Consider the following 26,703-nt stretch of genomic DNA (forward strand, 5'->3'; position numbering starts at 1 on the left):
TCAGGCTGTCCCTGGAAGAAGCTGGACTTCTGAGACTGGAGGCAAGCCATTGAGCATATACATTCAAGAAATGATACTGTGTGTCCTGAGACAGCTGCTGACAAACCAGGGATTTTAAATCTCAACACCCAGAGTAGCCGGTGTTGCCTGGTGTTTCATGTGGTTCACCCTGTTGAACTGTCACCTCCTTCTGAGTTGTCCCAGAGGCAAACGAGACGTGGCCATCTGAAGATGCATGAGAAACTATTTGAGACTTGATGTGATTTGTCTGTTTATCACCACGGGGTGTTAGGATATTTGATCTCTGTATCTGTCTTCAAGTCCTGTGGGAGGAGCCTGGGCCAGCGCTGTTCACCTACCTGCGGGTCCTCAGTACAGCCTTTGGCTGCTATGGTAATGTTTTCTAGTTTTGAGGAAGACCACAGTTGAATGACAACTTTTCCAGGGATCAACTGAGGTGGGCAGGGCTTGCAGACTGATAACTGCCACTGCCCTCTAGCCCTTTCATAGTTACCCTACCTTAGCCTAGGGAAGCCCCAGAAAGCCACACTCAGGTGCCACAGTCCTGTGATTCCCATATGACAGCCAAGTCCCTCTGTTTTCATGCTTGTTTTCCTTAATGACCCAGTGACTCTCATTAGGGCTGCAGAGTGAGGGAGGGGTTGTTTACAGGAGCACGGATGCTTTACCAGTGTTTGTACCATTGAAGAAAATGGCTAATGGCCCCCATCAGGCATTAACTTGCATCAGTCTTCTTGAAGGGGTGATGATACCCTCACATAATAAGATGCTGACAGAACTAACTGGTCTTGTGTGGGTCTTGTACAGGTTTGACATGATGCTTCCTTGACCGGAAGTACCTAGACTACCTCTATTATTCTCTTCTTGAGCACAGTAATGGAGAAACGCTCCCCTTTAAAACACCCAGATTTCTAATTTGTTGTGGCAGATAATCTTGATACAAGTGAAAGGCTCCATCCACGTCCTTGGCATGCCCACTGCCTCATTGGCTCTGAGGCTGCACTGATAACTATCTTCCTTTAGCGCTACCATAAATAGCTGCTGGCCTGGATTTGTGTGTTCTTGCCTTAGGATGTCTGCTGCTCTTGCTGGGAACTTCTAGGATCATCTCCCTTGGCACAGGATGAAGGCCTGGGTATTATAAATTTTGGCCTGGATAAAGATGGAGAACATATTGATACTTGGAGAAGACAGCTCACTGTCTTTTTGATAGTGTCTACTTTGAGCAGAAAGACTTCTGGTGCTAGGTTTGCAGTGACAAAGGCCAATCAATTAAGGAACCAAGGGATCTTTGTCTCCAAAGCTCTAAGTCTCCCTGCCCGCCCCAATCTGTGTGCAACTTTCAAAATAGACATGCTGTGTCAAAGAAGAAAACTTGGATGCCAAGTCAATGGGAACTTTTGTAGCCCAAGAAGCTGCCCTTTGATACATTGACTGACACCAAGGTTGGCACGAGAAGCCACCAGGTAGCAACAGGGCAGTCTATTGTCCTGCCTCATTGTAAGATACTTAGCAAGAAGGTTAAGAGCAAAGGACCAAGAAAAAATGGGAATGCATATGCAATGGAGAGATAAAGAGGGGAAGGGAGGCCTGATTTACAGTGCACACCTTTAATCCCAGCACCCAGGAGGCAGAGGCAAGCAGACCACTGTGCATTCAAGGCTGTACACAGCAAGAGCCAGGCCATTCAAGGATACAGAGTGAGACCCTGACTTGCAACACAACATCTACCACTATCACAAAAAAACCTACAAATACGCCCAGGTGAAGTTAAAGAAAGGTGAGACTAGGGTAAGGAGGCCTGGCATGGGAGAAGCCCTGACACAAGCCACAGCAGAGCTGTCGGCCTAGGAGGGAGAGCAACACCGTCCTCTGACACAGGACACTCGGTCCTTGCTCACCCTGGGCAGCACCCACTTCCCCACGCTTCTACATCACTGACACCTTTACAGCCTTGGCACACCCTCTTTCCCCCACTCAACCTGTAAATGTCCTCTGCATCAAGGTCTGAAGCACAGTAGGCCAACATGAGCTCTAACTGAACATTGGCATTATTTGATCTTTGCCTCTCTGGTTCCATTGTTGTCTGTGTCCCTTACTTAGAATGGGGTGGTCTTTTGCTTGATTTCTGGATATTCAAAGTCCTAGCACAATCAATACTTAGAGTTTATAAAAGTGAACAGAAGTCAGAAGAGGGGATCTGCACACATCCCTTCTAAGGGGTGGAAGCCTGCTCTGAGGGTCCTGATAGGAACATTGGTAGCCCTGACCCTGCACTTCCAGCCTGGGCGTTTTCTCTTCTTCTAGGACTAAGCTAAGGAAGGTTCCTTATGATCACATGCAGGGTTCCTGCTGCCGGAGCCGGTTCTCAAAGACAGAATCTATCCCTGCTTTTGGCTCCCATGGGAGAGAACTGAGCTGAATTAGCCTCCAGTGAACAGCTGGGCTGATACAGACACGGCCATCCCAGAAACATGGCCCCTTGGCTATCAACCTAGTGTGCATGGAAGGAAAGCGATGAGAGGAAGTTACCCAGGTGACGCATGGTAGAGCTGGGTCTCAGGTCTCAAGGCTGCAATCCTGAATCAATAATGTTCCCTCATTCTGTGAATCCAGCCCTGGGATCTAGGTCTGGCTGGTTCCAGGTGTGTCCCAGGTCCTTATCATGGGAATCCCATGAAGATAGAAACTCAGGTCCTCACGATGATGCACAAAGCCATCAGGGACCCAACACCCAAGGGGACCCTGGTTTCTACACAAATGCATTCCATGTGGCCTTTGTCACAGAATTCACTGCAGGAGGGCAGCATTCCTGACCTTGTCCTCCTGTCCTGTCTGGTGCTGAGTGGAATAACTATCCCTTAGACAGATGGCTACAGGACCTTGATTCCACAGTCAGACAAGACCCAGGGCCTCAGCAGGAGCTCCCTGGATGGAGAACTTAGAGTCTGTTAATTCCTGCACTGAGGGGTCTCCACAGTGCTGCTCTGGCTCCGTAGCAGACATTTCGCCTCATTGTGTCTCTACAGAGGATCCTCAGGTCCGCCCACACCCGCCTGTGAGACAGGTCTAGACCCACAGAGGTCAGGACACAGTCCTGCTTTCCCATTGCTCAGTTATGCTGGACTCTCCCCTGATGTAGTCATGGAAATACATTGCTGTTATTTCTTTATTCAATTTGAGAGATTAATTTTTAGGGTTTGTTGTCCTTTTACATTTGAAACCAGAAGCTGTAGAACCAAGAAAACCCACCTCAAGCGTTACTGGGAAATCACCTAGGAATGTGGAGTCACGATGATTCTACCGTATCCTGTGGAGCCCTGCCATACTCTGTGATGTCACAGTGTAGGGTGACAACAGCTCTTGGTGTATTTGTTCAGCACCATGGACATGTTGACAACACTGAGCAGGTCACTTGGGAGAGAGAATGGAGAGCACAGAGACACCAGAGAGGAGGAGAAGGATGCTGGCCTTCAGACTCCTGGTAAAACAGCAAGAATTAAATCATCCTGGGAAGGTGCAGTGAGTTCTGGGGGAAATTGGGAGTTTCCTGGAGCAGGTGGGCTGGAGCTGACCTTTCCAGAAATGGGAATCAGGAGCTGGAATCTCTGGGAAGCAACTGGACTTCACTATATTCCTGAAAGTCAAGTTTTCCATCTATCTCAGAAGTCAAGAGCTGGGAAGGTGGGGTGGTTTGAGTATGACTAACCCAGGGAGTGGCACTATTTGGAGGTGTGGCCTTGATGGAGTAGGTGTGGCCTTAATGGAGTAGGTGTGACCTTGATAGAGTGGGTGTGTCGCGATGGAGTGGGTGTGGCCTTGATGGAGTGGGTGTGGCCTTGATGGAGTATGTGTGCCACTGTGGGATTGGGCTTTAAAACTCTCATCCTAGCTGCCAATATAATGTTGTCCATTATAAGAGTTGCCTTGGTCATAGTGTCTATTCACAGGAGTAAAACGCTAACTAACACAGAAGGGCACAGCTGTTTGCTGAGAGCTCTTGGCGTTTACTCTTATTGTCAGGGAAATAAGAGTGAAGAAGAAGGGACAGAATAGTGAAGTGGCAACATTTTTGGGCAGGAAATAACTGTACTTCCTGCCCAGTAGATTCCTTTAGGAACAGTTGCTATCTGGCACTAATTAGAGGACAAGTAAAATGCTCTGTCCAAGCCTTAGGATCTCAGGTTTTACCACAGAACAACTGTAGGTCTCTGAGTCAGCAGGTGTGGGTGGCAGGCAGAACCCTACTACGGCAAGCCCTGTGCAAAACACTGGATCCACACAAAGACTCGATCTTAGCTGCTAGCTCCGGGTGTTCTGGGCTGTAAGTCCGGTTACTCTGTGAGTCTAGTGACTTTGTAACCCTACATGGCTTCTTTAAGGCCATGTGCAGTGTGAGCTAGACGGATATCTGGGCATCTGCAGCCTGTGAGTACTTGTGGCCTTTGGCATTTTTCTCCCAGCTTCTGTAAACACATCCTTCAGTGTTCTGGAGCCAAGTTGGCTCCTCTGTAGCCGTGAGCCTGAGGAGGCTGTGTCCTTGGTGCCTGAGGAGGCTGTGTCCTTGGTGCCTGAGGAGGCTGTGTGCTTGATGCCTGAGGAGGCTGTGTCCTTGGTGCCTGAGGAGGCTGTGTCCTTGGTGCCTGAGGAGGCTGTGTCCTTGGTGCCTGAGGAGGCTGTGTCCTTGGTGCCTGAGGAGGCTGTGTCCTTGGTCTCTTGAAGCACGTGCTAAGGGAGCCAGAGGAAACCGTATCCACCTCTCTACAAACCTATATGGACGTTGACCTCCAAGCCTGGGTTTTCTGAAGCAGCCAGGGCAATTCTCGTCTGTCAGTTCACTCCTGATCACACTTCACTGTGCTTGGGCTGGACTGTGAAGAAGTGGTGTGTAGAGAAGGCACTGTCCCTCAGCTGCTGCACCTTAGCGTCTACTGAAGATACTGCAAGTCTTCTGTGACAGGTCAAAGGTTTGAGCAGCAGTCACTTGCAATTGATTCTTTGATTTTCAGCTGGAGCTCAGCACATAGAATTGTGCTGTCTCACACTTCATTGTTCACATCAGCAAGTTCTCTCAAAGCACCAGGACACCATTGTTTCCAAGTCTCCCTCTCTAGTTCTGATCTCTGCAGGCATTCTCCACACCTTGCCTTCTAGATTACCGTATGTCCTTCTCCACCCATTTCTCCTTTGTATTGTTTCTGTTCATGTGTGCACACTCGTGTGTGTGTGTGTGTGTGTGTGTGTGTGTGTGTGTGTTCACACAGTTCCTGGATTCATGAAGAAACCTGACTCACAGCACAGACAATCAAACTGGCTGCAACACCTCTTCCTCCACTAGAGAACTGTGTTCCACCCACACTTGCTAATTCAGTTTTTATGCCAGTTTAGGTACATCTTGCTACTAAACTCCTGTGGGAGCCTGTGTAAGCAAGCTGTGAATGCCAGATAGGTCAGTGTCAGAATGTTCTTCTCGATAGATGTCCTTCAAGAAAGAGTTACAAAAACCATGATAATGAACGTATTTGAAAGCAAGGACATGAAGAAAACGTGATTGTGTTTATCTCTGTGGGAAAGAAAGAGAGCTGGGAGGAACATTCTTTGATTTTCTTATGTACCCAAGTAAGCCTTTCATATTCCCTCACGGTATTTGAATATGCTTAAGGTAGCTTGAGTTCACCTCTTGTTTGCTATGTATTAGTGAAGGTTCTCTGGAGGAACAACTTAGAGAATCTCGCATTCCCTTCCTTGCTCTGCAATATATTAATATATTAATAAATATATTCATATGTATTTAAATGGAAACATATATGCAAATCTCATGTATGTGTATATGATTTATTAGGAATGTTTTTGCCAGTTGTGGTGCCACATGCCAATGAGATTTGCTGAAGGAGCCAGAGGCGTGAGGACAATGAGCCCAAGGCCAGCCTGGGCTACACATTTTAGGGCTGGTGAGATGGTTCAGCCTTTAAAGGCTAGGCTCAACACCAAAGATATAAGAATTTATTAGAAAGGATAATGGGCTGCATAATTGAACAATGGTTGGTTATGGAAGGAAGATCCAGGAATCTGGTTGTAGTTCAGCTGCTGAAGTGGCTGGATGTCACATCTGGCCTACAGTATATGCCTGTAGTTCAGAACGATAAAGAAGCTGGCTCTAAGAGTAGTGAAGAAATGGACGCTTTAAGGAGCACAGTGACAAGCAGGCAGGAAGGGAGAGCTTCCCTCTTCTATGTTCTTCATGTATCCTGCCAACAGAGGGTGTGGTGGCTGAGAGTAAAGTTGGCTCTTCGTCTCACTAAAGAGAAAGATGGAAGGTTTATTGTCCCACCTCAAAAATCCAGGTTAGAACAGGATGGTCCCAGTTCAAGTAATTAATTAAGGAAAAATGGATCAGACGTGTGCCCGGTAAAGTTGTGTTTTAGTAAATTCCTGAAGTAAGCAACTAGACAACCAGGACTTGCCATCACAGACGGCTTCAGTGATAAAAATGAGAAGTGTCTGTTTTCACCAGTCTTGATCTCAGAAGCCTTGAGTTCCCTGCTATCCCACATGGGTCTCTGCAATGTCCTTTCATGGGCAGAGTCAGCCTGAGAGATCACAGCTGAGAGATCACAGAGAAGGTCAACAAACTACATTGTAGTGTCATCACTAGCCTCTCAAAGATCCTATTTCCAAACCAGGTTCACATTCCCCTTAACTGGATTGGAACTTGAACATCAGAAAGGCACTGTCCAACGATCCGTCATACAGTATAGGGTTCAGGAAGGCACAGAAGTCACCTGTAGGGTAGAGTACATTAGCTCTGTGGGGTGTGGCAATCCAGGCTCAACATGATCCTGGTCTTCACTGCAGGGCTATCAGTGAGTTTAAAGGGCAAAGTGAGACACTGCTAAGCTCTGGGGCAAAGGCATCTTAGTAATCTGTCCTCTTGTGCCCTCTCCCTTCCGTGCTTGTGTTGCAGTGGATTTGTATATAAGGCTGGCTGTGTCACCTTTCCTCGTAAGGGCCTGTGATTCACGAAGAATGGTACCCCACACTCCAATAGTGTACAACAGCAGAGGAGAACCTGCATGCAGGGGTACACCATACATCAGCAAGGAAGACAGAGCTGTGGACTCTGCAGGGTCAATTTAAAGCCTGTTAGGGGAGGAGTGGGTGACTTTTCCTATTTTGGTCTTGATGGTTTCCTCTTTCTCCATGGGTCTGGGTGCCTTTGTGATTGGTTAAAGCTCTGTGAGATTAGGGCTGCTTTTGCTGACCACACTTGGCTCAAGCTAGGTGGTGGGGTAGCATCTACAGCTCCCCTATTTGCTGCCCTTTGTGATTGGCTCACACTAAGTGATGGGACAGCTTCCTGAGGGGTGTTTTTTTCCTAGAATTGACTGGTTTTGGACTTTTCCAGTTCTGGGAAACAGAAACTTAGGTCTAGTCTCCTAACCTGCAGGTTGCAGCCTGTCATGGAGTCAGCGTGGCTCTGGCTGATTCAGTCCTCTTACCATGGAGGCATGTGCTTTGTCACAGGTGGCTCTGGTCAAGGAATTTGGCTCCTGTGTAGCCCTGGGTAAAGTAGCAGTGACATACCACATATTCTCCCTGTGATGGGGTTGTTAGATTTTCCCACTGAGATGCCCTTACATACCCGTCTGGCATCTCACTCGCCTGCGTCTTTCCTCAACCTTGTGTTGAGGAATGGGCCATGACTCCTCCTGTGAGTGTCTGCTCTTACTGTCTGAGGGCTGACCTGGGGAGCCCAGTCCCCACTGTCTCCCAGCTCTCCTGTCAGTAGTCGGTCACACCTTTGCTAACATCATAATGGCTGGAATGTGCTCTGCTGAAGCAGTTGGGAAATCTTCCCTCATTGCCTACGGAGCTCACCTCTGCTCTGACAGGACAGCCACAGTCACCCACCACCTCCACAACGCCCTGTGGATCTAGGTGCTGCTCACCTCAGGGCACTGAGATTTCCTCCCCAGCATCCTGACCGAATTCACTAACCATTTGTATTTCTCATATTATTGAATAAAGGACATGAGGAGAAGAGTCATCCTGGACTACGCTTGGCAAGTGAGCCTTCTATGGAGTAGGGGACACATTGTGAGGAAGCAGAGGGAACTCTGGCTTTGGAATGGGGTAGAGGAATCGTTCTCAGGGAAGTCCCCTGGAAAGGGCATTTGGCTTCGCTGATTTAGTAACATATTTGTGGGCTGGTAGAGTTGGAGGGGATCTAAAAATCCATCCTCTGAACATTCTGTTGTATCCTGGAGATTCCTTGGAATTCTTTGTGATGTCACCTGTGTTGTGGCAACAGCAACTGCATTCATTAAGCCTTCAGTCAGTGCCTACAGGTTTTACCCATAAACGTGTTGGCAAGAATGAGGAGTGTGGTTGGGAGAGAGACTGGAGGGCTTAGAGAGACCGGAGAGAAGCAGAAGGAAGCTGTCCTTCAACTCAATGTACAGCAGAAAGAAACAAATGCTTCTGGAAAACAGGCATTGAGTCCTGAGAGGTAGGGAGGAAGGGAGGAAGGGAGGAAGGGAGGGAAAGAGAGAAGAATGGAGGGGAAGATTGAGGGAGGTGGACCTTGAGCTAGATCTTCCTGTAGTGGGACTCAGCTGCTGAGAGACTCTGGGAAGAGAAAGACCTACCCTGCTTCTCTGGGTTCCTAGAGAGCAGACCCAGGTCAAGGATTTCTGAAAGATCATTTGGCAGAGTCAGGAATTGACAAGGTGCAGCTGCTCCTCTGGTAGCCCATTAAGTTCATTCTGAGAGGCAATGAAGGCCAGAAGGCACTCAGAAAGTAAGGGACGTGGCCCTGTAAGGTTAGGGTTTAGATGTACGAAGGTCTCAGACATACAGGTACACGTGTCAGGGCTCGTGTTGGTAATGATGAGAGACTTCAGTATTTACCTCCATCATATTAGCTATGACCTGACATTTTCTGCTAAGTCTTCCTGACTGGGCCAGCTTCTGCTCTCTGTGGCTAAAGGGACTACAGTAGGGAGTGCAGCACATGCATCTCCATGGTGGCTGGGGACAGGGAAGTGACTTAGGGGCCTCAGCTCCAGTTTCCTCTCCCTGCTCTTACCTGGCATCACCCAGCAGTCCCTCTCCCTCAGGCTTCATCTGGGGACTCTGCGTTCTTTCTTCTGGCCCTGTGCAATCCAGCTCTGTAGGTCCCTTGTGTTCACCTACAGGGACTCCTCAGGAGGCATCATCTGCACCCTCCCTCCTCACTGAGCAGGAGCAGCATGTGAAGAAGGTGGAGAGACAGCCTGTGAGACAGATGAGCTGCAGGGTGTCATTGACCCATTAGACAGTCAAGGATTTGAGCAACAGGTGGCTAACATGCCCAGCTCACTCCTGGCTATGTTGTCACCACTGTGTCAAGCCCAGCTGTCCTCAGGGACAGGAAGCTGAACCTCCATGATGTCCTCATGCCCACTAATTTTCCTGAGTGTGTCTAAGAAGCAGAGCTTGAAGCCAGGTTAGGAGCGGTTTGGGGACACAGGCTGTTCTGCTTCCTCCAAATGAAAAGCAGAGCCTGTATCCTCAATCACAGTCTGGGGACAGGGACAGTAGTGTGCGGCTCTCAACATGCACTTCAAGACGCCTTGACTGGCATTGGCTTGTGGGAGATGCTAGGTGCTGTGTGTTTGTGATGGACTTTTGTATTTAACCAGCAGGGGTCCTGGGTTTTGGCAACAGCAGGAGGGACATGGCTCCATTTGGTCAGTGTGTGACTGAAAGGCCAGGAGTTCATAACTCCTCTTCTCTGATCTGGTTCCTCATACTCGTGTGTGTGTGTGTGTGTGTGTGTGTGTTTATATGTGGGTGTTGGAGTCCCTCCAGATTCTGGAAGTGCAGGATCTGTGGTAGGCCATGAGGATCTGCCTGTCTCAGACTTTCCAGTGCTGAGGTCTGGGATCTCCAGTGTGAGCTGCACTGGTCTGTTTGTGACATTCTTTGTGCCTAGGTCCAGGCCCTCCCCCAGATTGAATTTTGAGCTTGGGATGCAGAGGAGGGAGTGTGAGCAGATGAGGTCAGACCTGCAGAAATTGCTGAAGGAGATAAGTGTGACCTTGGACAAGTGCAAGGAGCTGACTGAGGAAATTGTCTCCTGATGGTGACTTGCCTGGGACCCTAGAACTTGGCAGGGGCTGCTTTTGCCCATCTTGTCTTTGAACCAAAGTGAGGGCTCTGGTTCTCTCCTGTCTGCCTCCTAGCAACCGGACTGCCTGTGGCTCTTCACCTTGTGCCTCTTGGACTCCATTTCCCTAAGTGTGGAGAGTCTGTCAGCCCCTCCAAACATTGTCCTGCAAATGCCAGAACATCTAACATAGCAAAAATGTTTGTGCAATCTCCTGGGTGTCTGGGGCTTCGGCTGGAGATTTTCATGTTTCCATGAGACATGTAGATGGGTTGTACTCTTGCTGGGTCTCCTGTCCTCTCAGAAGGTGGATGGCCTCTGCCGCTGATGTTTTCCAATACAATGGACAGATAAGCATAGGTCAGGGCCACTGTTCTGGGAGGTACATGGATCCCCTCTTGGAGTCATTCGAGTTTTTAGGAGCACTTTGAGTCTTTCTGGAATGTTTCTGCATATGGGTGTTTTGCCTGCATGTATACCTGTGTACCGTGTGTACACCTGGTGCCTTTGGAGGCCAGGGTGGGTACTAGATCCCCAGAAGTTACAGATAGTTGTGAGCCACCATGTGGATCCTGGGAATCCAACATAGCTTCTCTGGAAGACTATCCAGGGCTCTTAACTATTGGGCCATCTCTCCAGCCCCAACCTTTTTTGTTTATTTGTTTTGAGGTAGGGTCTATAGTTCAGGCTCACCTTGAACTCAAAATCCTGCTTCATCCTCTCATGTAGAGTTTTCAGCTGTACACCATTATGCCTGCGAAAGCATGTAATAATTGGATATTCATAAAAGGTAAGTCTTTGCCAGTCTTTTTATCAGACATCAATTTTTAAAATTGGGGAGTCTACCTGTAAGAGACGTTACCTTTGGCTCTTCTGGGAGCCCCTACATTTTAGTCTTTGGGAACATGGTGATGGATAGGAGAGTGCAGTGACCAGGGTATAACATTCAGGCACATGCAGGAGACATTCCTAATGCAAGTGTTACTTACAATAGGCTGAGAGCAAGAAGGCATCCCTGTTGGGCAACTGTGTAACCTCTCCTTTCCAGGTTCTGCAGTTGTAGACAGTAAAAATGTTTCAAGGCCTGTGATTAGATTTAATTGACTAGGTTTAACTGAGGCCACCTTCCCTAAATCCTGTTTGGCTTTGAGGGCAGAACAATGCTCACCCTCCATCTAGAAATAAACAGGAAGATGTTCCCACTTTTTTCTTTCATAACTGCAATTTTATTGATTGAGGATAACTACATAGACATTTCCAATTTGGTTTCCCACAATTCTTAAAGTGTATGTTTCTGTCCATGACAGGGTCTAGTGGTGAGGAAAGAACACTATGAAATCTCGACTAATTCCCTCAGATCTCTAAGATGTCCTTCCCTCTACCCTTCAGATGCCAGATTAAGTGAAGAAACTAGCATTCATGGTAAAAAATAAATAAATGGAAAATTATAATAAAAAGTAACCCCAGCAGTAAGAAAGGGAGTTAGAAAGATTTCTGTAAATCTGAGGCCAGTCTTGAGAGATAAAAGTTGCAGGGAGGGGACAGGCATGAAGCGAAAGGACAGTAGAAGACGGGGGAGGGGTATGCTTAAAGTATAGCACATACTTACGGGAAAATGACCTTATGCAACCCTGTGGATCAAAACCAGTGGCTCTGGTTTCCTTTGCTTTGTTCATTTACGTTCTTGCCAGGTAGCCCAGGATGACTCTGATCTCCCAGTGTCTCCTTAGGTCTCCTAGGCGTTGAAATTACAGCATGTGTCAACGTATGGCTTGCTGTGGTCATTTTTGAGGAAACTGGGAGACAGAGGGACAGAACCATAAACCTCCTGCAGTACAGCATGACACAGATGCTCTCTGCTCAAAGCATGCAGACAACCAAGAGTGTGGATTCACTGTGTGTTCTAGGCACCTGCCTAGGCAGTCCGTTTTGTTGTTGACTACACTGTTATTGAAGCTGACCGTATATGTATCCAATGCATTCCAATTGTTTGACTACACTTTGTTATTGAAGCTGACCGTTTTGTATATGTATCCAATGCATTCCAATTGTTTGACTACACTTTGTTATTGAAGCCGACGGTTTCGTATATGTATCAATGCATTTCAATTGTTTGACTACACTTTGTTATTGAAGCCAACAGTTTCATGTATGTATCCAATGCATTCCAATTGTTCTTATCCCTCCAGCCTGTTATGTCCCCGGCCCTACCCTCTTCCCCACGTTATCTTTTTTGTTTTGTGAGCCACTGAGCTTGACTAGGGACATCTGTGTGAGTGTGGAATTGGAGTAATCTGCTGGAGCCTGGTGTGCTTGATAGGAAACACAAAATGGTAGACATTGAATCCCCCTCTCTCCAAATCTGTCAGTAGCCAACAGTTCAGCAGGAAGAAGGGCCCAATGAATAGCTCTCCTATTCATGGTTGATGGTTGACAAAGTGTCTTGCTCAGACCCAGTAGCTGGAAGTACTGAGTTCACAGTGGATGGCATTTTACAGCCCTTCTCCAGCTCTTCTGGGTCTTGCATTCTCTCTGCCCCTCTCCTGTACAGGGCCTGGTAAAAATGTCTTTTTCGGGCTAGCTCATTGTTACGTCATTTTTCCCATCCGATAACTTCCTTTCAGCATCCTCCGTAAACCCTGCTGGTCCTCCAGGGCTAGCATTTGCATAAAATCAGTCCACTCCACCAGACACAGTCCCATCTGGCAAGGCTTTCTGTTGCAGCATTAAAGTTAGATCTTTCCTGGTTTCATAGGCTGCCTCCGAAGTCTCAATCCCTTTCACTTTCTCTGTCTGCTCCCTGGAAAAGACATCTGATTGCTCAATCTGACTGCTCAAGCAGTTGGCTAGGAATGATCCCCTGGCCAACACCTCCACACAAAACCTGGGAGTCCACTGCTCTCAGCAGGAACACCTGCCAAGAAACAGAATCATAGTGGAACAGCCAGGAGGGTGAGAGTAACATGTTTGACTCAGGGAGCGTCTTACTGAACTACCTGAATAGGAATCCCTATTTACTTAGCTGTAAGCACCAGGAATACTGTCATAAAATGCCTGAGGCCCAAATAGTCAAGGCCTGTATGTGGTTGCTCCTTTGTCTGGAGGACTTCAGTGTGTGGAGGAAATGCAGCTGCAGAAGTTAGTGTTAATGTGTTTCAAGGATCTAAATGGAAAAGGCATGGTAAAGGCAACATAAAGGTAACAGTTTACAAAGCATGTTACAAAGCATGGGTCAACTCGGCAGTGGGGCTTAGGGCCAGTCTGCTTCCAGATGCACTGGGGACACTATGAGTACAGCGGATGACAACATGAATCATCCATGCACTCTCTACCCCAAGTGATAAGATTCTGCCATGTTTGCTATTTTTGTTTTAGAATGTCTCTATTACTTTTTAAAATGATACATAAAGTTATATATTTTATGTACATGTTTTCATGTTTTTAAAAATATATGGGGGAGGTAGGAAATGGTTCAACTGAATTGTCTTTGATAGGGTTTTACTGTTGTGAACAGACACTATGATCAAGGATCAAGGCAAGTTTTTTTTTTTTTTTTTTTTTTTTTTTGATATTTTCTTTACTTACATTTCAAATGTTATCCTCTCCCCCACCCCCATCTCATTCCCCCTCCCCATGCCTCTGAGAGTGTTCCCCCACCCAAACATCCATTCCTTCCCATCTCCCCGATGGCTTTCCCTACATGGAGACATTGAGCCTTCACAGGGCTAAGGGCCTCTCCTCTCATTAATGCCCAATAAGGCCATCCTCTGCTACATATGTTGCTGGAGCCATGGGTCCCTCCTTGTGTACTTTTTTGGTTGGTGGTTTAGTCTCTGTTAGCGCTGGGGGTCTGGTTAAGTTGATATTGTTGTTCTTCCTATATGGGGTTGAAAACCCCTTCAGTTCCTTCAGTCCTTTCTCTAACTCCTCCATAGGGGACCCCATTCTCAGTTCAATGGTTGGCTGCGAGCACATGCCTTTGTATCTGTCAGGCTCTGGCAGAGCCTCTCAGGAGACAGCTATATCAGGTTCCTGTAAGAATACACTTCTTGGCATCCACAATATTATCTGGGTTTGGTGACTGTATATGGGATGGATCCCGGGGTGGGGCTGTCTCTGGATGACCTATCCCTTAGTCTCTGCTCCACACTTTGTCTCTGTATTTCCTTCTGTGACTATTCTGTTCTTCTTTCTAAGAAGCAGTGAAGCATCCACTCTTTGGTCTTCCAACTTCTTGAGCTTCATGTGGTCTGTGGATTGTATCTTGGGTATTCCGAGCTTTCGAGCTAATATCCACTTATCAGTGAGTGCATACCATATATGTTCTTTTGTGACTGGGTTACCTCACTCAGGATATTTTCTTTTCTTTTTTTTTTTTTTTTTTGGTTCTTTTTTTCGGAGCTGGGGACCGAACCCAGGGCCTTGCGCTTCCTAGGCAAGCGCTCTACCACTGAGCTAAATCCCCAACCCCCAGGATATTTTCTAATTCATTCCATTTGCCTATGAATTTCATGAAGCCATTGTTTTTGATAGCTGAATAGTATTCCATTGTGTAGATGTACCACATTTTCTGTATCCATTCCTCTGTTGAAGGACATCTGGGTTCTTTCCAGCTTCTAAATATTATAAATAAGGCTGCTATGAACATAGTGGAGCATGTGTCCTTGTTATATGTTGGAGCATCATTTGGGTGTATGCCCAGGAGTGGTATAGCTGGGTCCTTAGGTAGTAGGTATAGTTTTCTAAGGAACCTCCAAACTGATTTCCAGAGTGGTTGTACCAGCTTGCAATCCCACCAACAATGGAGGAGTGTTCCTCTTTCTCCACATTCTCGACAGCATCTGTTGTCACCTGAGTTTCTGATCTTAGCCATTCTGACTGGTGTGAGATGAAATCACAGGATTGCTTTGATTTGCATTTCCCTGATGACTAAGGATGTTGAACATTTCTTTAGGTGCTTCTTTGCCATTTGATATTCTTCAGCTGAGAATTCTTTGTTTAGCTCTGTCCCTATTATTTAATAGGGTTATTTGATTCTCTGGAGTCTAATTTCTTGAGTTCCTTGGATATTAGTCCTCTATCGGATGTAGGATTGGTAAAGATCTTTCCCCAATCTCAAGGCAAGTCTTATAAAGGACAGCATTTAATTGGAGCTGGCTTACAGGTTCAAAGGTTCAGGCCTGTATCATCAAGGCAGGAACATGGGAGCATCCAGGCAGGCAGAGCTGAGAGTTCTACATCTTCATCTGAAAGCTGCTAGTGGAATACTGGCTTCCAGGCAGCTAGGAGGAGGGTCTTAAAAGCCCACACCCATAGTGACACACCTACTCCAACAGGGCCACCTCCTAATAGTGCCACTCCCTGGGCCGAGCATATACAAACCATCACACTAATTAAAGTATGTGTTATCTCAAAAACTTTACATTTTAAATAATAATAATATATTAGAATAGGTTAGAAGCATCAGGTTTAGTGTCCTGGCAGTGTTACTTGATAATTAATCATCAGTACATTAAGCTTCATAGTCAGCATTTTAAACAGGAACCTAGGAACCCAAAAACTCAGCCACTCCTGAAGTATCCATCTTTTAATCCTGGCCAAGATAGCAGCCTTGCTTGCTGTTCTGGGGTCATAAACCAAAGGGGCAGACAAGCAATGGATGAACCAAGTGGTAAGGCTGGTATGTCAGGGGTATTTGTGGAGTAGGAACAAGGATAGGGGTGGTGGTGACTATGGAAGCCCTTGCCCATAGCTACCAGGATCTCCAACCAAAGAACAAAATTCTGGTCCATAAGACTGATATCCAAGAGGTGAGTACCACTGAGCCCTCTGCATATTTCAGGAAAATGTGCCAACGTCGTGTAGAAAAGTTTCACTTAAACAATACCAGGGTGCACAGGATGAAGCACAGCAAGAGAGTAGGCCGGTGAGCACATCGCTATCCTCTCAGCTTTTACGTCTGACATGTCTAACATACCACTCTTCTCTTTGATTGCTGTGCACAGGCAAAACAACCGGGGGGCTGGGGACCCACAGCAGGAATTGTGATACATGGAGAATGTCCTGGTGGGAACCAGTGATCCCACACAGGACTCCCACAAGCAGCACAGCCCTGAGGGCATTTCTCAAGCATGGTCCAGGTGGACAAACACCCCTCATCCAGGTAGCTGAGGTCATCTCCTTTCTTTAGCTTCTGCAGGACCCCAGGGAAGGTGGTGATAGTGGAGAGTTATCATGTAGGAGCTGAGTCTCTCTGGCACCTGGCTGCCATTGGGACTGTCATTGTTGGGATCGCTCTTCTGGTGCTGAGAAGAGCCCCAGATTCTGAATTTGAGGGTGGACTTGGGCTTCAGGGCCTGCTTGCTCAGGTGGTTGTCAGAGCTATGCTAAGACGCCTCTGTGCCTCTCATGTTGGACAGACGTCCAGCCTGTGGCTGCCCATGATTGGGGATTTAAAGTGTAGAGCTGGCGGCTATAGATCCCTTGCCTCAGATTTATATCCATAGTCTCATCACGTCTGCCTGCACTGCTGGCCTAAGCCAGCTAGTCTGTATATTCATGACGGCTACTATAAAGCCTTAAAATCAGTTCAAAGTTTTCCATTGTGAGGTTTACATTTTAGTTAAGTATAAAAGTTTCTAAGAAGTGTTGGGGCAACGGTAAATACTTATGAGTATTTACTGTAATTCCAGAGGCCCCAAATTTGGTTTCCAGAACCCACATAGTGGCTCACAACTACCCGTAATTCCAGTTCCAAGGGATTTGATCTCCTGACTTCCACAAGCATTTGACACACACATCGTTCAGCAGGCAAAACATTGGCACACATGAAATAAGTCATTTAAAAATGTGTAAGAAACAAGGTCTCTTCCCACAATAAAATCAACTCCCGCGGTAGCAGAACATTTGCTGCTGTGGATCGATTGCTTGCATTCAATCCAGAGGGCAGTGTCACACTAAGTGCCATTCATGGTTGGAACTCAGCAAGTAGGGTTCAGATTTAGCTCCATTTATTAGCAAGCATTTCTTGAACATCTACCTTGCAAAAGGAGCTACATGGCCTTAGTTATACTCATGTGCAGAAAGACCCAGTATTTAGAAGACATCAGTGTGGACTGCAAAGGAGGGCAGTGACTGCCAGGGGAAGAACGACGGACAGACCATCTTAGGGATGTTCAGATAGTGGCTGGAGATAAAGGATAAGAGTTTGAAGACAATGGAAGACTGAGAAATACTGATAACCATTCCTAAGTTTAAACTGTAGGTACAACAGTTTTCCTGGGAGGCAGAGGCAGCCTTAATGAATCACCATCCAGAGAAATGTGTTTCTTAGGCTCTCTCATTTTGGAAATCCTCCGACTTCAGAAGTCATACTGATGATGACACAGAGAAAGGGTGCAATTCTTATAGAAGCCTCTTTTGATATACTTCATAAAAATCAAGTCTCACCAATTTGGAAGTTTGCTGAAGTCAACACAACTAGTAGTCTGCAACTCGGCTCTCTACTGTTGCTACCTATTGGTTTCCACGCCCTCAGCCTTCTAATCATCTGGGAACGCCCTTGGCATGGCAGGATAGCAAATCATGTGCGAGACCTGGTCTAAGATATGCTCCATCTCGAGGAAGAAATGTGTAGCTGCTTAATCTCCCGCACAAGCAGCATTGCACAGTATACAAAGCAGCAGCACCCAGTAAACAGGCCTCTAGTTTATTAATGGGTCCACACAATCTCTGTCCTAGTCCAGCAGAACAAAGGCTTTCACTAGTCAGCTGTTCGCAAGGTAGAGCAGAAAGGATTTAGCCGTGCCAAACTCCTGGACAGCACACAGAAAGGCCTAAAAGGCCTTCTTATTCATATGCACTCTCAGTGTTTCCAGTCAGACATCAACCCTATTCCCCAGACCATCAAGGAGCACAACTCGCAGAGACTCCCAGCCTGGATAGGCCTAGCTTGGTTGCTGGGTAAAGAGAGGAGACGCATCTGTCCCCCATGGCTTCACAGCATTGTAACTATCAGTTTCTAGATATCCCCACTGTACTAAGATTCTGTGGGGACGGGGACTGAGGACTGCCAGGATCTAGAATGGTGCCAGGAGACCCCTGAACAGCAGTGTGTCCCTTCCTAGCCCCTAGATTAGAGCAGAAGCCACACCCAAACACCCGTTTTCACAGAGAGGTCCTTTATCAAGCAAGGAAGAAAAGTTAAAGTGGCTGCTTTCTGATTCAAGCAGAAAACAGCAGCTTTCAGGTGTAATTTTTAAGAAAAAAAAAAAAGGGGGGGTGATTAGAATGGGCTAGAATATAGTGGTGTATTTTGATTGGGCATGTTAATTAGATGGATCAAAGGGGGTTTTGACTGCTGGACTTTATACTTTTTATAGCTGGACCTTGGTAGTCAGCCTCAGGTGAAGGAAATGGCTAAATAAGGGAATGGACCTTGGGGCTAGCATTAGGAATGTAATCTTATGGTTTTTAGCAAGGCAGAGAGAATAGGAGAAAGGGGTAAGGCCATGTTTGCTAGGCATGAGCTGTGCCAGAGTAAGGCAAGCTAGAATCCCTTCAGTGCCCCATAGGCAACATCCATTTTTTTTTTTTTTTTAAAGAGTTAAGTCAAACCAGGGAAATCTGAAGACAACAGGAACAGCATAGGAAGGAAGGGCTGGACAACTTAGGTTTTCAGCTTCTAACTCCAAGACCTCTAACTCTTGCCTGCTAAGCAAAGGGGAAACTAGGTTACTATCATTATATAAGGCTCCTCTAAGAATTATAGCCCTATGTGTACATGTAGAGTGTTTAAAGAATTATAGCCCTATGTGTACATGTAGAGTGTTTAAAGAAAATTATATTACTAAAAATAAATCAGAAGTCACAAAGGACAAGAAAATTCTCTCTCCTTCTCTCTCTCTCTCACACTCACACACATTCTCTCTCTCTCTCTCTCTCTCTCTCACACACACACACACACACACACACACACACACACACACACACACACACACACACACACACACACACACACACACACACACACCCGTACTGTTATGGTTTAGGTAGACATCCCACTGTAGGTCTCCATTGCTTCCCTTTGTGGAACCAGGACAATCCAACACTGGTGACGTGGCTTTACCTGTCTGTTTGGTGTTTTGTTTTTCTACTATAGCATGCATGTCCTTTCCACACACAGAGGATGACCTCTAGTGTGGCTACATAAACTGTTCCAGCCAGGGTCTTACTCCTGGACATTTTGATCATTTATCTCACATTAGTCCCGCACTAACTGTCCTGATTATCTGAAATGTTGTGCACATAACCGTGTTTGTGAAAAAAATTTTTAGAAGTACATTTTTGGAGCAAGCCTGCAGTTTTACCTCAGTTTATCTGTATGCAGATCTCTTTCTTTTTTTGTAGCAGAAAAACCACAATGGCTGGAAGAAGCCAAAGCTCCCAGTCTGGGAAGGGAAGTCGAGGAAGGCTGATGATGGACATGAGAGAAAAGTATGCTATTTTTGGTCAAAAAAAAAAAAAATGTGATTCAAAGTGGAATTAGAAACAAGGAATTTCGAAACAGCAATTAGCCTATTACTAAGCCAGCACTCCTCAAAGAGAGCAGGATGAAGGAACAGTGCTGTCTCACTTTATTTAAAGTTAGATGTACTCTTTCCCCCAGAACCTTACTATTGCAGTAAGTGTTCATTATGACACTCCATAAACATGTCACTGCTTAAACAACACTTCCACAAGTCAGCGCTTCCATTTTCACACCACCACCAAAAATGTAGACATTGTTCTTCTCAGCTTCCAGAGGAGGGAATGAGACTCTGAGAAAATAAAGTGATTTGCCGCCGAAAACAAAGACGGTAAAACCTAGAGATAAGAACACTCTGGGTGTGTGTCATGTTCTGCACCATGCCCTTCTGTTTGTCTTCGTCTTTAGACATGGCCTTACTTTGCAGTCCAGGGTGGTCTTAAGTGGATTCTAACTGCTGTGCTTACTATCTGATTACAGCCCTGCTCTCCTGAACCTGAAGAAAACCGCAGGAGACACACTGAAGACGCTAGTTATGAACAGGCTTATTTAAAACTGAAATAACTACAAGATCCCACTGACTTGATTTGGATAAAGTAAATATCAACATTCCCATGTAATGCCATGAGTCTGGTGAGTGAGTCACATTTAAACAATGACGATATTAAAAGGAAGAAGGAAGTAAGAGTAAGTTAAGAGGATTTCTTTTAAACCCCAAAGACCATCTAACACACATCTAACCCCAAGTCACTTCAAGTGGGGCTAAGGACGGCTGAAGGCAGGGCCAGCACTAAGAGCTTCAATGATGTACAACTCAAACATGCAAAGGGAGATTAAAGTTATTTTATTAAATCATGCACATCACGTGTGTTAGTGCAAATAGTTTAATCTGTACTCCAGAAATTCTATTGTACGTTTTATCTTTACAAAATAGATTTCAAACAATTATTTACTTTAAAAAAGGTAATTTTGAAGTTATGCATTTCAGAACAGTATTTGCAATAACTATATACAAGAGGTGCTGGGTGCCACTGGCATTAGCACTCTGTGGTGGAGTGGCTTGCTGCAACAGAGAATGGTAAAATGACTATACGACAGTATTTTCTACAAGTCACTTGTGGCTAACTCCTCCATAAATCTAGTGATTCTCCCGGCAATAATCCCAATAGCTTTAAATACAACTTTTAAAGTAAAAACAATGACTGCCAAACATCACGAGGCAAATGATATCCTAAACTCCTTTCTCGCTATCTGGCTAGGTCTGGGTATTCCAGCCAATGCATTGATGTCCCCCTCCAGTCTCCATGGACCGAAGGGAATTTAATATGTGATACTTGGATATTGACATCACTATGGTGCCGCACAAAACCACAGCGAAACTTAACCTCTGTGTAAATGCACAATGCCAAGCAGTGCTTACGTGTGTCACTGTGCGCAGAACACTACCGACCTTGGGAAGAGTGCTGTTCCAATCATCAACAAAGAGAGAAGGACCATTTGTATACCCAACCAAGAAATCTGCTAGCTGGGAACATCAGCTCGCCCTGAATGTGAATTAGCTCCACATCAAAACCAAATTAAGTCAACAAAGCTTATCTAGACAGATATAATTCTTCCTTCAATTAAACATGCTTGGAGGAACAGATGACAGGAAAAAATCATGCTTTCTAAACTGCTGTATATGAGAAGGGAGCTTGGCTTTCAAAGAAAACATTTCTTAAATACATGAGGTTTAGTAAGTTACATTCCAATTCACTCAACAGTTTGGTTGATTGCACTGAAATTATGCAATTATGTTTTTGCTCCCAGTAATATTTCAGTTTGCTCAAGAAAACACAAACTCAAAGCTGATGTCCTTCCCATCTTCAAGTCACATTAAGGCTGAACAAACATGTATGGATTCCCCGAATTATCACCATAAGAGAATATTTTTCCTTAAAAAAAAAAAAAAGTCTAAGTCTTGTTCCCAATAGCTCAGTGGTTTTATAACAAGTAAAAATGGCGTAAAATATGTTAAAAAAAAAATGTGTGTGTGTGTGTGTGTGTGTGTGTGTGTGTGTGTGTGTGTGTGTGTGTGTGTATTCAGACTGATAGGCACTGAGCACACAGGGCCTCTCTTCCCATGTATGTACTGGTTGTTTGGTTTGAGTAGTTATCAAATCAGAAAAATGAATTGTGTGGCCATTAGAATTCAGAGTAAAATATCTATAAATTTATGGTATAAATAATTTGGTGCACTAAGAAGCCTACTTTAGGCCACCATAATATTCAGAATCTCAACATACTAATTTAAAAATTATATGTAAAACCGAATAAATTCACAACTTTATATCCTCTCTATAGACAGATAGAGTTTATATAAGTTAAAGCAATGACCCTACAGCTGTCTTCTTGCACTCTGTTGTTTTAAGAGGTAAAAAGGAAGAAAATGGTTCTGCTTGTCCCCAGCATGACTGTGGTGCCAGCTTCTAGAGGGAGGACGGTGTACAGACTCAAGACACACTGTCATGGAGAAGCTCTGGCCAGACCTGGTACATACAGCACCATAGCTGTCACCGCAACCAGGGCCGCCAACATGGGCATCCAGGGCCAGGGTTTCTGTGTGGAAAGAAACCAAGAGTCAGTATCACATTCTCCCCTCTCTCCACACATATTTAACACTTTGCTGAGCTGAGCCCCATAGATTTAAAAGACCTAGGAAAACGCGTGTGTTTGCACTGTAAAGGAGAGTGTAGCATGGAATGAATCTAAGGGAAGGCACACTACAGGACCGCTCTGTCCCAGGAAAGGCGGGGCAGCTTTTCTGTTAGAGCCGAGCCTTAGTAGTTACTTATGCGTGTGTTTCTGGGGGCTCGCTGCCTGCAGCATGTACTCTGCTATCCACAAGCTCGAGGGAGACTGAGGCCTGCAGCACACTGCTGCTCAAGCTTGTTTGTCTCTATGAAAACCAGAGTTTCAGATGGGGATATAAAGAAACGGGTTCAGGCTCGATCCTGGAACTCAAAAGCAAAGAAGATGCAAACCAGAGAAGGTTCAAGAGGCACTGGGACCCTGCCTGTGGCTTCCTCAGATGAGCACAACTCTAGCACCAGTTACAGGAAGTGCAGTTACAGGAAGTGCCCTTTCACAGGGTTTATAAGATCCATTTATTTTTGGTTGCTACCTCTATTCTTACTGGTATTCTCAAAGTATTTTGAGAACTACTAACTTGCAGATCAGAGCTCAGAAAGATCTTAAAGAGCTTCCTTATATCTCACAAGTGAATTCTCATTGGTGTTAGATCTGTGAGCCAATGGTTCATTACATTAACCTCATTTTCTTTCATCTTCGCAGAAAATAGTATTAAAGGAAAAAAAACCAGCTCTACACCATGGAAAGGAAGGAAGAAAGGAAAGAAGGAGGAAGGGAGGGATGGAGGAAACATAGCTAGCTGCAAACTCTTCATTTCTCATTCAAATCTGCCTGAACACATAACGGGGGCATGGCTGGTGATACTGTAGAACTCACTGCTTTCTCCAGTTTGCTAGAGATAAAAACTCAGTTAAAGGAAGTCCATTAACAACAGGTTAGCTTAGGGTTAATTCATGGTTAGCATACTACAACAGAAACAGGACACAATGTTATGTGATTAGCCGATTGCTCATTAGTGTGACACAAACACACAGCATACTAAATGAAGGGTTTGCTGCAGGTAACAGATACCTGTGTGGTTTTGCCATGCAGTCTATTAGGAATATGGCACAAACAGGTGACAGGGACAAACAGACAAGGACCCAACAGTAGTGCTTGTACCTTTCTCTACCACAACGGACCGAAACACCAAAACAGGAAAGCCAGGAATAGGCCGATGAAAACGGCTGGGACAGGTTGTAATATGGAGGGCTGAAGAAGGGAAGGGATATTAAAATCATTTTATGCTATGAAAAAAAAATCAGGTAAGATGATTTAGACCCCAGGGGGTGGTTGGAGAAGAAGGAAGGAAGACTGAGGTAACAGAAGTATCCCATTCAGGTTCTGCACCAATTCAAACATTTGAAAGACATCTAACACGTTTCAGAATGATGGGCTGTGACATGTACACTGAGAAACTACTACTTTAAAAGGAACAGTTGGAGGCACTGGTCAGTGTGCTTGTTCCCAAATAGTCTAGTGAAATGAAACAAGTCCAGACAGGGCAAAGACAGTTTATCAAGTGGTGCTCTGTTTTGGTAATTATTATTTTTTGTTTAATATCTGAAGTCCACTGGTTGATAAATATGCTCCCATGGCAATGGACAGGGTGTGCTCTGTTCTTCCACCAAAACCCATTTTCCAGCTGACTGAAGCTCTCTTTTGAGATAGCACTGCTTTAAAGCTTAAGAATATATCTTTTAATTATGATGAGAACTTGATAAAGCAAGAGACACAGCACAGTGCATAATAAACAGGCAGCTGAAGCTCACAGCTCTCCTTTGTTCTAAATGTATCTGTTTTCCTTTAAAGGGAAGGGGATTATTTGGAACTATAAGCCTATGAAACAAAGGGAAATCCATCCTCAAGGCGAATTGTTTGATATAAATAGTAACAGCATGGGAAGGGTCATTCTGATCACGCACGATGTCTTTATAGGTTAATTTAGCAGGAAGTGGACTGAAATTCTATAATCAGATATGAATTAACACAAAAGAAATCAAACTATCATGATCTGATTTTAAAGATTTCTATAATCTATGCAATAAAAAATACAACCCACTTTTGTTTGGCAGAGCCTCCAACCTCTCAACTTCTAAAGGGCTCCTCCCTAAGCAGCCATCCTTTGTCTAAAACCTATAACTTTAGTAAGCGAACTCATGAGCATTCTGTGGAAACTACATAACTGGGTGGCCATGCAACATCACTCGTCTGCACTTGTGCTGCAAGTTAAGCAGCCACAGGAAGCGTGTGGCTCACATCCACTGCAGTGTCCAAGCTGTGACAAAGTTTGGAGCAAGTCTCAGAGCACGACTGATCACATTGAACATCCATCAGTTAAGTTAGGGCCCACAAAGGCAATGGTCACCAGAACAAACAACACGGACATTTATTTAGTACAACATAGTCTTAAAGACCTCTCTGTCTACCAAGTGAGAACCAAGTGTTAGCAAAATAAATTTACAGCCAATTGTTTCTCTCATCTTTGTGCCTGCAACCCCCATCTCTCTCTTTCTCTCTCTCAAAAATACATTAGGAAGCTCTGGGTCAACTTACTGAATACTGACAGAGGGCAGGAATAAACAAAGCTTTTGCTTTCCAGGACAACCTAATGCTAAGGCCCAGCATGCCCCATGCCCGTCACTGACCTCCCCCCAGCATAGGCTTCACTTCCCAACAGGAAAGAAAAGCCTGATAACTGCTGACAGAACCTCAGACGCAGCTGCACAAGCCAGGTTCTTCTAAGTTGTTTCCTGACAGTTGTTTTCCACCAGGCAGGTGTCAAGGTTTCCTATGGGTGTACGTTAAAGGGGCAAACTCTTACTTAAAAAGAAAGAAATCCCACAGCACAATGGTTCTACCACAGATACTCATAATGAAAGCTTACTTCCTCAGTACCTAGGCCTGTTAGTTTTCCATAGCATAATAAAGTCTTCTGACATTCTCGAGCCTCTGACATTCCTCACAGAGGAACCTACGCCGAGTGGGTAAACACTTACATTATTTCCTTTCTCTCGCAGCAGCTTCAGGTTGTCTTTACATTGTTTGAGCTCATCTGTGATTGATTGCTTTTCCTGCTCAGTCATTTCAAACTTCAACTTCAGTTCAGAGAGTACAGTCTGTGTCTTTTCATACTAAAGGCAAAGAAAAAAAGAGTGTGCAGACTTGACGTAAAACGGGTATGCAGTTATGGTTCTAGACAGGCATATGTACCGGGTTAATAACTTTCAACACCAAAGTCAAGTCTTTCTGTATGGAGAAGGGTAAGAGTCCCTGGCCCTCACAGTAAGAAATCTTTAATGTTGATTTATGTAATTACTTTCTTGCCCTGGTGTTAAATCAAAGAATAGAACATACTGTGCTGACATATGTTTATAATACAAAGGGCAATGTCTTCTGTCAAGTGAGAAGAGGGGAAAATTGAAAAAAATTTTCCTTTGAGCAAAAGAAAACCAGATAAGAGACAAATCCTATAGCCTAACTAAATGGCAATGCTAGGTCTAAGTGTATTTCCTGGTGATTAAAAGTAAGCCTTGTTAGCCAAGCTGCTCACTCAAAATAAGGCATTAACTTCTATAGGCCTTCCTCAGCACTGGTGGATATCATCAGTGAGCTGTCAGAGTTCTCTAAGCAAATAAGGAAGAGAAATGCATCGGAAACACCACTAAAACTGGGGGATTTGACACTTAAAACCTATTAGCACCAATTTAAGAAAACTTAAAAAAAAAAAAAAATCTGTTTCTAACAGGAAAGGTTCCATAAAGGAACAAGCCATTTTCTACTCTTGAAAACTGTGTATGCATGCATGTGTGTAATACTTATACATGACATGAATATATATAAATACCATGATTTTCATATAAACTATCCCTTGAACAAACCAATGTATACACACGATGTGGATTGATCTTTAATGTTTCCAGGAGGCTGGAATTCTAGACTGGTTCCATTTCTAGACACTGTCACTTACTGAAGGCCAGGCTCCCAAAGGGACACTGTTCTGCTGCTGGGTGTGTCTCTGTCTCTATGTCAGCTGCCCCATTATGCCATCTGAGTGTTTCAGAAGGAAGACAGGAAGATGGGGGCTGAATAGAAAACAAGTACCCCATGAGAGTCATCTGTCAGAAAGCTTCCTCCTCTTTTCCAACGTGGCTTAAGAGAATTAAGATTTTGAATTCTTCTCTACCTATATCCTAAACTTAACAAAGGATGCCTTTACAGTATATGTGCTCTTGAAATAAAAACACCATGGAGTGGAGAGGACCTCATCAACACTTAATAAAGAAAATAAAAAGAAAGATGAAAATATATAAAGACATTAGAAGAGAAGTGGGTA

General features: G+C 44.9%; 1 protein-coding gene across 25 annotated transcripts in view; it reads right to left on the reverse strand.

Moving 5' to 3' along the window:
• Positions 1 to 20,520: 20,520 nt before the first annotated feature.
• Slmap (sarcolemma associated protein) overlaps positions 20,521 to 26,703 on the reverse strand; it is a 114,686-nt gene continuing 108,503 nt past the window's right edge. For 14 of the 25 annotated variants that reach the window (XM_032919006.1, XM_032919014.1, XM_032919011.1 and 11 more), the window contains 3 exons: positions 25,367 to 25,501; positions 23,490 to 23,579; positions 22,194 to 22,295 (listed from right to left, as the gene is read on the reverse strand). In XM_032919006.1, coding sequence (XP_032774897.1) covers positions 23,496 to 23,579; positions 25,367 to 25,501 — 219 coding nt within the window. In that variant the 3' untranslated portion in view covers positions 22,194 to 22,295; positions 23,490 to 23,495. Of the gene's footprint in view, positions 22,296 to 23,489; positions 23,580 to 25,366; positions 25,502 to 26,703 lie in introns of all 25 variants that reach the window. The other 11 variants (XM_032918989.1, XM_032919005.1, XM_032919010.1 and 8 more) reach the window with 2 other exon arrangements.

This window comes from Rattus rattus, chromosome 13 (genome assembly GCF_011064425.1).
Source record: "Rattus rattus isolate New Zealand chromosome 13, Rrattus_CSIRO_v1, whole genome shotgun sequence".
NCBI lineage: Eukaryota > Metazoa > Chordata > Mammalia > Rodentia > Muridae > Rattus > Rattus rattus.